General features: G+C 61.4%; 2 protein-coding genes across 9 annotated transcripts in view; both read left to right on the forward strand.

Moving 5' to 3' along the window:
• SH2D5 (SH2 domain containing 5) lies at positions 1-8,445 on the forward strand. The gene is made up of 9 exons (XM_087858462.1): positions 1-120; positions 461-544; positions 1,037-1,111; positions 2,180-2,326; positions 3,562-3,810; positions 3,972-4,164; positions 4,405-4,528; positions 5,006-5,165; positions 5,995-8,445. The coding sequence occupies exons 1-9, from the start codon at positions 34-36 to the stop codon at positions 6,196-6,198; spliced, it is 1,323 nt and encodes a 440-aa protein (XP_087714588.1). The 5' UTR covers positions 1-33; the 3' UTR covers positions 6,199-8,445.
• Positions 8,446-9,533: 1,088 nt separating this feature from the next.
• KIF17 (kinesin family member 17) overlaps positions 9,534-12,257 on the forward strand; it is a 42,173-nt gene continuing 39,449 nt past the window's right edge. For 7 of the 8 annotated variants that reach the window (XM_087858466.1, XM_087858467.1, XM_087858463.1 and 4 more), the window contains exon 1: positions 9,534-9,821. In XM_087858466.1, coding sequence (XP_087714592.1) covers positions 9,591-9,821 — 231 coding nt within the window. In that variant the 5' untranslated portion in view covers positions 9,534-9,590. The remainder of the gene's footprint in view (positions 9,822-12,257) is intronic. The other variant, XM_045782051.2, reaches the window with a different exon arrangement.

Genomic DNA, 12,257 nt, shown 5'->3' on the forward strand with positions numbered 1-12,257 from the left:
CCGCGGAGCTTGAAGCTGGGCACCCTGGGGGCCATGCAGAGGGCTGGGGCAGGGGGCCGGAGGGCCTCTGACTGCGGCCCTGCCCCTCACCGGCCCCGGTGCATCAGCAAGTTCGCCCAGGTGGGTGGGGCCGCCCTCATGGGGTGTGCTCGTGGGCCGGGACTGAGTGCAGGTCCTGGGGGGTGGGGAGGAGCTATTCCTGTCTTCCCTCCCAGCCCCAGACTCTAGAATGTGTGTGTGTGCACAGATGAGAAGACGGGGCCTCAGAGGGGCAAAGAGGCTTGACCAAGGCCACCTGCTGGGAACGCAGCAGAGCCTACTAGACCCCGAGCCCAGTGCACTGTCACTGTCCACAGCTTACCCGACAGAGCGGAGTGTGTCTGGGGGGAATCTGGAGGATGGGATCAGGACCATGGTCCTGACTGCCCTGCCTCCGTCCCACTTTCACCGCACCCCCAAGCAGTACGTGGGCTCCTTCCCCGTGGAAGACCTGGACACCCAGGAGAGCGTGTGGCTCGTGCAACAACAGCTATGGGCACTGAAGGTAGGGAGCTGGGGTGGGCACGTCCCTGTCCCTGGCAGGGATCACAGCCTGGGAAGGTCAGATGGCCACAGGGGCCATCTGACCCAACGCCCCAATCATAGAGATGGAGCAGGTGAGGCCCAAGGAGGGATGGGACCAAAGCCATTCCGAGAAGTGGGCCAGTGAGGGCCACACCCAGGCTCCTGGAGCCGTGTCCCTTATGCCCCGGGACCCCTTCCCTTGGGCAGTCATGACCTGCGACCCAGTGGAAGCCACAGATGGGAGATGTGGGGGATGGTCATAACAGGGCCAGCTATGGCCCTGGCTGCGGGGTGGTCTGCCAGGCCCCTCCACACCTCCCCAGCTCGTGGAGAGTCCACTTTCCAGGGCCCAGTCCCTTGGCAGCCGGGGTGGAGCTGGCTGGCCAGCCTGTGGTGACCGGCCCTGAGGCAGGGCAGGGCAAGGCATGCCGGGAAGGTAATGCCTGCCCCCGACCAACTCTCTCCCTCCTAGGATTGTCCCCGACGCCGGGCTGTCATCCTGAAATTCAGCCTTCAGGGCCTCAAGATCTACAGCGGGGAGGGCGAGGTAGGAGCCTGTGTGGGTGCAGGTGAGGACTGGACGGGACCAGTGTCCTTCTCCCTCAGAATACACCCAGCCCTGCGCCAGCCCTCGCACGTCCCTGCCTCCCCAGCCTGCTCTGGGCCTTCGGACGTCCTCTCTCCAAGGGCCCAGCCCTCAAAGCAAGGACTAGCCATGGTTTCTCCTCCATCTCAGCCCCAGCCCCGGCCCTCCAAAATCTCCGGGCACTTCCTCCTGGCCTGAGAGTCAGGGTCATCAGCCCCGGGTTTCTGCAGACCCCTGGGCTCTGGGTAGGCCTGCCCAGGTTGGCCGGGGGGCTGTGGGCAAACTGAGGCCGGAGGCCAGTCGGGAGCGCCTGCCTGATTGCTGGTCCTTCTTGTCGTGGGGCCAGCCAGGGTGTGTTGAACCCTAACCTGTGCCAGGCTGTGGGCCCCACAGCCCCGGGGCCAGCCTCCTCAGACTGGTGTGACTCATGCCCCAGAAGTGTAATTCGCGGGGGCCTCGGGGTCAGGTCCTGGGCACTGGCATGAGATCTCACTGACCTTCCACCCACAACCCCATCAGAGGGGGCACCGTCCCCACTTAATAAGTGTCACAAGGGCTCAGAGGGCTGTGCTTACCTGCCCAAGTCACCCAGTGTGTGTGGCAGAGCCAGGATTCAAACCCTGGTCATCTGACTCCGGAGACCAGGCCCGCACCCCAGGGCCCACTGCCAACTGCCTTTCTCCGTGGCCCTGCAGGCTGTGAGCACTTTGCCACTCAGTTCTATGGCATGGGGTGGGGGACGACCCAGCCAGCAGGCTGGCAGTGGGGAGTAAGGGACTGAGCTGGGAGGCCATGGGAAGGACGAGGGTTCCCATGTGAAGCAGGGTTTGGGCAGGCCTGGAAGGAGGGAAGAGTTCTTCCCCCAGGAGCCAGGGGGTGGGGGTGCCCTAAGCTGGGCACCCAGGCTGGAGACCAGGCCCTGGAGGCCTGCCAGCAGGTGTGTGTGGCCCACAGGGCTGGCTCCCCCGGCCGGCAGCTGCAGGCCCCGCGGCGGGTCTGATGGAGGCCGTCCCGCCCGCTGCTCCCCAGGTGCTGCTCATGGCTCACGCTCTGAGGCGCATCCTCTACTCTACCTGGTGCCCCGCCCACTGCCAATTTGCCTTCATGGCCCGAAACCCCCAGAGCCCGGCCAGCAAGCTCTTCTGCCACCTCTTTGTGGGCAGCCAGCCTGGAGAGGTACTTGGGGCCCAGGGCACGGGAACCTCCACCAAGGCCGGGAGAGCCGGGGCGGGGGGGAACGTGCGTCGGCGTGGGCTTCAGGGACCGAGGCCCTGGAGGGCTCCGCTAAGCTGGCCGGAGTCCCCTCCAGGCGGGCACTCTTGCCACACCAGCTCCTTCTGTAGCCCTGCCCACTGAGGACTCCACAAATGCAAGTTAGTGACCTAGGCATTCCCCGGGGTCTGGAAGTGGGGATCAGGCCACGTGCTTAGAAATTGGGTGGTCACACTGCCAGGCCTTTGCTCCTGCTATCTCTCGGCCTGGAATTCCCTTCCTCTTCTGGCAAGTTCCAGCTTGCCCTTCAGGGCCAGAGCATGTGTCTGTGAAGCCTACCTTGAGTCCTCTGAACCACTCTTCCTTCTGAGGTCCCGGGACATGAACCACACTCTATGATCGGTCTGTCCCTAACTACAGACAGTGGATTTCTTTGGGAGCAGAAACGGGGTCCAGGTCTTGAACGGCCCCCCGTGGGGCCAGTGAGTGAGTGGGTAGATCCCAGAAGTCAAAGCTAGTACGACCACCATGAACAGCAGAGCCTCGGCAGCCAGCTGTGTGGCCGGCAGAGGCTGGGCTTGGTGCCGTCTAGCAACATTTGCCGTCACCCCTGTATCTCAAGCTCTCTGTGGGCCACTGGAAGGACAGGTGGCTGAGACACTGCCCTTGATCTTCCGGAGCTCACGGTTCCAACATGTTGGAGCTGGATAATGTGTGTGTGTGGGGGGGGTAGAATGTACTGGCCCAGAGTGATGGGTTTATGCCGGGAGCTCTCTGTGCTCCAGTAGAGGAGCACAGGGAAGTGGGGATGGGGAAACTGAGGCATAGAGGTGCCATGCTCTGCCCAGAGTCACTTAGTAACAGAGCTGGGACTGGATCCCAGGTTGCGGGACTGGAGGGCCCGGGCTCGTAGCCAGTGCTCTAAAAGGGTACTGACATAGGGTGGGGTAGTCAACCCAGCTCCAAGCATGATGTCTGTAACAAAGCAGATGCTCGGGATTTGTTAAATGAACAAAGGAAGCTGGTGGGGGGACTGCGTGGTGGTGAAGTTTTGAGGGATGAGTGGGAGTTTTCCCAGGAAGAATGGGGAAGAGGATCCCCAGCCAAGGGGCTACATGCACTAACGGGGAGTGGGTTGATGTCTAAGGAGTTCCCCAGGAAGCCTGTCCCACCTGAGCCAGCCCCGTCCTCCTTCCTAGGTCCAGATCCTGCACCTGCTGCTCTGCCGTTCCTTCCAGCTCGCTTACCTCTTGCAGCACCCAGAACAGCGGGCACAGCCCGAGCCCTGCCCGGGGTCTGCAGGGGACATGCCCCTGAAGCCACTGTCCAGCCCTGGGGGCCCCCCTGGCCTAATACGGGAACCCTTCGGCCGTGATCAGCTCTCCCAGAATGTGCACGCCCTGGTCTCCTTCCGGCGGCTGCCGGCAGAGGGGCCTGCGGTCAGTGGGGTACGCAGCACCCCAGCCAGGGAATGGGCCGTGGAGAAGGGAACTGGGTGAGGGTTTGGGGGTCATGGGAGGGGAACACGGCACATTCGTGGGAGGGGCTTTGCCGGACCCGACATGGGCCTGAGTCCGCCTGCCCCTGTGGGCCCCTCTTGGTGCCTTAGAAGGAGCTGCCAGAGTCAGAAGGCCGTGGGGGCCCCCGCCATGCCCGCCTGGGGAATCCGTACTGCTCGCCCACGCTGGTGCGCAAGAAGGCCATCCGCAGCAAGGTGATCCGCTCTGGGGCCTACCGAGGCTGCACCTACGAGACTCAGCTGCAGCTGTCGGCTCGGGAGGCCTGTGAGTTGCAGGGGCGCAGGCCTGGGTGCACCCGTGTGGGTCAGCGGGCTGGGCCTGCGTGTCCACGTGAGTGGGCCTCCGGCTCTGCCCGCCGGGGTGGCCGGGGTGGCTGTACAGCCGCGGATGTGCTCCAGCCGGCCCGTGGCGGTGCGGGGGCTGCGCGGGGATGTATCTCGGCTGGGGGCCCTGGTGAGGAGACGCGCAGGGCGGGGGTGGGGTCCGGAGAGCGGTGCCACGGCCTCTCTCGCTCTGACCCCTGCCTGGTCTCCACAGTTCCTGCCGCGTGGGAGGCGTGGTCCCGGGGGCCTAGTGGCCCCTCGTGCCTGGTGGAGAGCGAGGGCAGCCTGACGGAGAACATCTGGGCCTTTGCTGGCATCTCCAGGTAGGAGGGGCCTGGCCTGGCTGGTGTGCGGCCCCTCGGGGTGGGCCGAGGAATGGACTGTGGGCTCCCCCAGGGCCCTGACGTGGGCACCGTCCTGGACGAGGGCAGCGCCATCCTGACCTTGGTGGCCCCGGGCCAAGGGCTTCCCCCACTGGGCCTGTTTTCTCAAATGTGAAATGGGGATGATCACAGGTCTGTGGAGAGGATCAAATGGGGTCATTCAGGGAGAGCTGGCAGCACCTCGCCTGTCACAGGGCAGCGGCTTCCTAACCGCCAGCTCTTCAAAACCGCCCGGGCTGCGTCTCGAAGCGGTCAGCAGTCAAGGACCCCTGAGACGCCCCTCAGGAAGGAAGTCTAAAACCTTCCCTTCGCGGAGGGCCTACTCTGGGTCAGGCCCCGTTTCCGGTTCTGCCCTCGCCCGGGGGAGCGACGTGAGGCCGGCGTCCCGCCCTCAGCCTCTCCCCGCGGCCCCCCCAGGCCCAGCGCCCTCGCCCTGCTGCGGAGAGACGTGCTTGGGGCCTTCCTGCTGTGGCCCGAGCCCGGCGCCAGCGGCCAGTGGTGCCTGTCGGTGCGGACGCAGTGCGGCGTGGTGCCCCACCAGGTCTTCCGGAACCACCTGGGCCGCTACTGCGTGGAGGTGAGCGCGCCGGCAGCCTGCTCCGCCCGGGCCCCGCCCCAGCCCCGCCCCGGGCCCGCAAGCCCCGCCCTTTCTAGCCCGAGGTCCGGAGCCGACTGGCCTCATCACGGTACCCCATTGGCTCTCTCTGGCCACACTCCTTATTTAACTAACCCTGCATCTAGTTTGTCGTTGGGCCTGCTGGTCCCGCCTTCGAGCCTGTAGAGGGGGCTTTTTTTTTTTTTTTAAGGTTTTATTTAATTATTTGATAGCGCGTGAGCACAAGTCGGGGGAGCAGCAGAGGGAGACGGAGAAACAGACCCCCCCCACTAAGCAGGGAGCCGGGCGCTGGGCTTGATCCCAGGACCCTGAGATCATGACCTGAGCCTAAGACAGGAGTTTAATGGTTGGAGCTACCCAGGTGCCCCCAGACGGGCTTTTGGAGGGAACCTCCAGTAGTCTTGGGCCCAGGAATCCCAGCTTTGAAAAGTGGTTTTCCCACACCCTAGCCCATCTTTTAGCCAAGCTGGAAACTGACTCAGAGGGGGCAGGCGCTGGCCTAAGTTCACCCAGCCTCCGGGCTTCCAGGTCTGGAGTCTTGGCCCGACCATACGTTTCCAGGCACTAGATGTGTGCCCTTCTACAGGCTGAATGGCTCAGTCCTGTCCAGGCTGGCAAGAGAGAGAGAGAGGAGACAGTGTCTGGCTATGCGTGAGCAGGACAGTGACCTCTCTGAGCTCAAATTTCCTCCCTTCTGAAGTGGGGCAGGATCCCTTGTGAGGGGGTGGTGGGAGCGCAGAGCGGAGCCATGGGGGAGAGGAAGCTGGAGCTTCAGCCCTTTCCGCCCTAGCACCTGCCTGCCGAGTTTGCCAGCCTGGAGGCCCTGGTGGAGCACCACGCTGGGACTGAGCGCAGCCTCTTCTGCTCCCTCGACATGGGCCGTCTGAACCCCAGCTATGAAGAGCAGGACTGCGGGCCCGAGGGCAGACCCCCCTGGACACTGCGGCCCCTTGGCCATGCCAAGTCCGAGGCCGAGCTGCAGGGCCTGGGCTAGGAGGCTCGCCCCCTGGCCCTACCTCACTCTGGCTCCTGGGTCTCAACAGGCTGCCCTGCCCTTCTGCCACCCTGCTGGTCACCAGTTCCATCCAGTCACTCTGCCCCTTGGACCAGTCTTCCATCACTTCACTGCCTGTGGTAGGGGGAGCCCTGACATTGGGGATCACCGGTGGGTGGCGTCTCGTGAGATATGTGGCCTGCCAAGATTGTAGGAGGGGCAGGCGGAGCTCCAGGGTTCCATTCACTTGCTGGGTGACTTTGGATCCTTGTCTCTGGGCTTCACTTCACTCCTAGGAGGGAAGCTTTCTGAGGGGAGCAGGAAGGTTTGTTCATGAGGGATGTGGCCCTCTCCTAAGGAGGCCAGGCCTTGGGGCCCTGACCGGGAGTCTCCTGAGAGTACCTGACTGAGGTAGCCAGGCACAGGAGGGAGAGTTGTCTGGGGAGGCAGGAGTGAGTCCTCACCGTGGGCAAAGACTTGGGGGCGACCCACCCTGTCTAAGAGAGAAACAAAGAGAACTTGGAGGAGCTGACAGGCATGGTGGCTGGGCCAAGCTGCACCCAGGCCAACAGAGCACAGCCTATGTCTCACAGCATCTGATGTTAAGGGAGTCTTGCATTCAATTCTATGAGTTCCATTCATAGGAATGAGGCTTAGGGGGGCAGAGTTGGGCAGGATGAACAAAGAACCGTGCCCCCCCACAAGCCCGCACACAGGTGGATACCTGTGTGTAGAAAGGACGTGAGCCGACAAGGCAAAGAATCTCTGTGCTTCTTAGAAAGGCTGGTTTGTCTCCAGTCAAATCCACAGGGTTGTGATTCCTGCCCCCACACCCCCGAGGACCACCAAGACACACACACCCTACACACACACACACACACACACACACACGCACGCACGCAGGCTCATTTCCTTTGTCCATTTGACTGGGAGGGGCCGGTGATGAGCCACAGGCGTACGGGGTGACCAGGGTCTTATTCAACTCACCCTGCAGGCCAGTCTGGGTTTCGGGGCTCCCTGGGAAGCCACCTGATTCTGTCCCACTTCCCATAACGCGACACTGGCCATGGTTGTCAGGGGCCACCTCACCAGGCCTGCCCCACTGGGGATAGGGTCAGAGCAGAACCATCCAAAGGTGGAACTGATGTGAGGGGGCCCTGCCAGAGGGGCCTTGGCCTCAGCGGGCAGTGGGGGTACAGGGAAATGACTCTGGCCTAAGGCAGTGGCCCTGCAGTGACTGACAGATCCAGGTACACTGCCCCTTCATAATAAGTAAGCTCGAAAGACGGACACGAATACCGAATTATTTAGGGAGCAAGTTCACTTTGGAGGAACTTCTATTCCCGAGGCAGAGGCCGAGTTACAAATCTGGGGGCTGCCCTCTCTCACATCTGGGAGTGGGGTGCGACTGTTCTGTGCCTTGAAAATGACGGATTTCTGACTCCTGGGAGGGAGAGGGGAGCCCTAATGGAAGAGAAAGAAGGGAGGCTCCGCAGGAGGTCAGGCCTGGGCTTCCAGGCCTTAGAGCCTCCTGCCCAGGAGATGGTCTGGGCTGGGGACCATGTCACTCTCCTCACAGGGGATAGCAGGGGCAGGAATCAGTCGTCTTTTGGGATTTCTTCTCACTGGAACTACAGCACTGAGTTTACACTGAATGGGAGTGGGAACTGGGACTCAGTTTACAACCATTTCCACCAGAACCCATGGTCCCTGGTCTCTCATGGGAGGCCTGGTCTCGCATTTCCCTGGCAAGGAGAGGGGTTTGCCGATACAGTGTCCAGAATTACGGCACCGAGACATGCGCTTAGGACCTGGTGACTGGCCCAGGCTGAGGCCAAAGCCTGCCTCTGTGAGATGGGTTGTGTTGAGCACCTCCTCCATGCAGACAAGGTTTCAGGAATGTTCTCAAAGCACTTTAACATTCCTTCACGCAGTATTCATCACGTGGTATGCATAGGGTAAGGTTTCTGACCCACGTGTGCAGATGCTTCAATGTCTTTTTTTTTTTTTAAGATTTTATTTATTTGTCAGAAAGAGGGGGAGCACAAGCAGGGGGAGCGGCAGACAGAGGGAGAGGCAGGCTCCCCGCTGAGCAAGGAGCCTGATGCGGGACTCAGTCCCAGGACCCTGGGATCATGACCTGAGCCGAAGGCAGACGCTTAACCGACTGAGCCACCCAGGTGTCCCGCTTCAATGTCTTAATCATAGATCAGTTTTCTTTTTGTTCTAACCAGCACCACCTGAGTTACCAGCTCTCCTTACTGTGTGGACTTGAAACAAATAAAATGCATCTCTTCAGATTGTCTAGTACAGACTTTTCCTTTGAAAGGCACGGCCTTTGTCCAGTTAGCCCATCTGGGTTTGCCAGCCATACCTTCAGCCGGTGCTAAATGGTGAACCAGAGGGATCCTGTCCTCAGAAGCTCGGGATGTCGTGAAGGAATAGGGCAGGCAGATTTATTCAAATGATGTCTCTCCTGTTAAAACCTTCAGTGGGTATTTCTTGCAGGAAAATGACAGACGCTATTCTGGCTGGAGGGACTTGGGCTGAGCTGGGGATATCAGCCTGGCAACCTCTCCAGCCAAAAGACTTCGGCTCTCACAAGCAGTTTGTGTTGTTGTTGTTGTTGTTGTTTTTTAACCTGCGTCTTAGAAAAAATGCAGTCGGCATTAGAAGGAAGCTTTGCTCTGTCGGAGGCAGCCCTCCCCTGAGTCAGTAGAGGGATGTGGATAAAAGGCAGCACGGTACCTGTCGCCTTTCTCAGTAGCTCTCTAACTACAGCGTGAGGCCCCGCCTCCTGTATCTCTCCCCGGCCTAGCTGGGCAACCTCGGGCAAATTGCTTAACCTCTCTGAACTGGGCAGTGGGGATTAGAGGAGAGAGTTGACGCTCCCGCAAAACGGGCCGCCCCGGCCCACCAACAGGTAGGGGACGCTCCTGTGCGACTCTCTCAGCGGCTGGGTGCCGAGAACGCGCCGAACCCCCAGGAGCCGCCGGCTGTGACGCCACGGGCGTTGCCCGGCAACCGCGAACGCCGCGGCGGCGCGCGTGCCCGCGGGCGGCTGGGGAGGCTCCGGGGCCCGGGTCCTGCGGCGGCGCCTGCAGCGCGGATCCCCCACTGCCTTCTCCCCGGGCCGGGCCTCAGGGACGGGCGAGCCCGGGCGCGGGAGGAGGCGGCGGCCCCGGCTCCGGTCCTGCGACCCCCTCGCCGCGCCCCTCCTCCTCTCGGGACGCCCCCCCGAGGAGTCCCGGCCCCCGGCCGCGGCCGCGGCCCCGCCCCCGACGCGAGGCCCCACTCCCCGGCGCTGGCCCCGCCCCCCGGCCCCGGCGGTCGCGAGTCTCGGCCGCGCCGCCCACGTCGGGCCGCGACCCGGGGACCTCCGCCGCGGCGCCATGGCCTCGGAGTCGGTGAAGGTGGTGGTGCGCTGCCGCCCCATGAACCAGCGGGAGCGAGAGCTGAACTGCCAGCCCGTGGTGACGGTGGACTCGGCGCGCGGCCAGTGCTTCATCCAGAACCCGGGCGCCGCCGACGAGCCGCCCAAGCAGTTCACCTTCGACGGCGCCTACTACGTGGACCACTTCACTGAGCAGATCTACAACGAGATCGCCTACCCGCTGGTGGAGGTGAGGGCGCCCGGGGGGCCGCCGCCCGGGACTGGGCAGGCAGAGCTTGGGGCCACCTCAGGGGGCCTGAAGGGATGGCACTGACCCCCGAACTGGGCGGGAATGCCCTTCTGGAGGCAGTAGGTGGACACCCACAGGTTGGGCTGAAGTCTTTGTCTAGGCAGGAGACAGCTGGAACCCACCTACAACGTCCACATCCGGGTATACACGGTCCGCAAGGCCAAAGCTGGCCCTCGTCCCCCCCCCCCCCAGCTCCCTGCCCACAAGAACTCCAGCCTCCAAACTACTTGCCCTCCACCAGCATCTGAGAACTCGAGGACTTCTCTAAACGCTTTAGCCACCTCCCCCAGCCTCCTCCTCCTCCTGTCTTCCCAGCCCGTGGCCTCTGCTTTCTCCCCTCGCATTCAGATCCTCTCTCGTCCTCCCTCATACAGAGATCTCTGCTTCCCTCCTTCTGCCTTTGTCTGGGAGGAATGGAAACCTTTTACCTTTGGTCTAACCCATCTTCATCTTCCGCTCAGCGGTCGAGGAACAAAGGCAACACCACTTCGTCACCCTTTATACGGCTTTTGCTTTCCAGAGCACTCACACTAGGTTGCTTGTACACGGCACGGATGGGGAGACTGAGGCCCAGAAGAGGGAAACCTGCCCAAGCTCCCTGGTAGGTTTCTAGCAGAGGAGTGGCTGCAACTACGCCTCATGTCCTCTGGCCAAGGGCTCTTCCTTTGTACCAGCATCTCCCCAGCTGTTCAGCGAGTCACTAGTTAAGTGAGATGTCACAGGTTGTCCCAGGAAAAAAGGAAAAGGTTGGGAAATGCTGCGTACACCCTCCCTCGCTTGAAGCTTCACGAGGCACATTAAGATACCCGAGGCTCTGGGGAGCCCTGCGGTGAAGAAACTGATTTGGCTTCCTGAACTCGGTGTTTGAAAATGCACTTTAGAACCTTTGTTGTTGTCACTTGCAGGCCAATTAACATCCTTCAGAGCACCGCCTTCGGCTGCCTGGTCTTCTAGCAAGGCTCAGTCAAAGCCCTTGAGACTGCTGAAGTGTTCTGAAGCCCAGAATGCCCCAGTGGTCAGGACCCAATGGAAATGATGCCTGGGGGACGAGGGCAGCCCTCCCTAGGTTGTGGTCCCAGACGCTGGGGATGGCCAGGCTGTCCCTCTGCTGTCCGGCACTCCCAGGCTGGAGGGGACCTGAGGGGCTGTGTCTGGTCCCCCTCCCCCTCCCCATTGGGTTCTTGAATGTCCCCCCAGTGTCAGGACTTCACTCTTCCCAAAACAGCCCCTTTCCCCTTTGCTTCTTGGCTTCTAGAAGACCATTCTGCATGGTGAGTCAGAGTCTGTCCCTGAAGCTTTCAGCCACCTGCCCTGACTCTGTCCCTGAGGCCCTACAGACCTCCTCTGCTCCTTTGTCCAGGATTGGCCCCTTAGAGATTCCAAGATTTCAAGATTGGGTCCTCATTGGTCTTGTCATGGGTCTCTGCCTCATCCTGGAAGTTATCCCCTGAGCACGCTTCCCTCATCAGGGTCCTCAGGAAACCCCAGCCCAGGGTGGGAAACACTAAGGACACAGTGGCCCTATCACATCTCCCCTCTGGCCCTTCCTCCTGTTCTGAGTTCCACCACTACTTGGGATTCTCTGCCAGACACCTGCTTCTGGACATCCCCTAGAGCCTTGAACTCCACACAACAGTTCATTTTCATTCATTCATCCATTCAGCTAGCAAGTAGCAGCTCCACGCCAGACCCGTCCTTGGCTTGGGGAGCACAGCCCTGAAGGAGGCGTGGACTCTGCCCTCCGGAGCTCATGGTCAGGGGGAGGAGCAGCTAAGCTAATAGCTATCATCCAAGGTGATGTAGGGGAGGAGAAGCCTAGGGCACATTGGCGGCTAGAGAACCTGGGCTTGGAGGGCGTGGGAAGGGAGCGGTAGGCTGGGAGGGCTTCCTGAAAGTGGTGAGGTTTAAGTTGAGACCTGAAGAATGAGAGGAGTAGGCCAGGTAAGAAGGTGGAGGAAAGGGCCTTCCAGGTGGAGCCTTGCATTTGACTCTGTGGACATGTATGGAGCTGGAGTCCTCACCCCTGCTGGGGAAACTGAGGCCAGGAGTATCACAGAGAGTTAGGGGCGGTTTTGCTACCCAGCACAGTGCATGGTCCTGTGCTCCATCTTGCTTCCTCCCATTAAATGAGCAGCACGCAAAGCACGGCTCAGGTGGCTCTGAGCTGGGAGCAGTTAGGGCCAGGGGGCCATGTGTCTGCCCTGCGAGGCTCTCAGCCCACTTCCAGCCTCTCCCAGGGCTTCTGCCACTTCCACGGGGCCTCCCATCCAGGCCCTTGCCTTTGGGTCCCTATTGCACAAAGCCCCCAGCACTTCTGACCATCCCTTCCTGCTCTTTTCTTTCCTGCCTCTCCAGCCCTCAAATCCAGTCCCTATT

This window comes from Ursus americanus, chromosome 33 (assembly GCF_024610735.1).
Source record: "Ursus americanus isolate L20-20 chromosome 33, mUrsAme1.1.p, whole genome shotgun sequence".
Taxonomy (NCBI): domain Eukaryota; kingdom Metazoa; phylum Chordata; class Mammalia; order Carnivora; family Ursidae; genus Ursus; species Ursus americanus.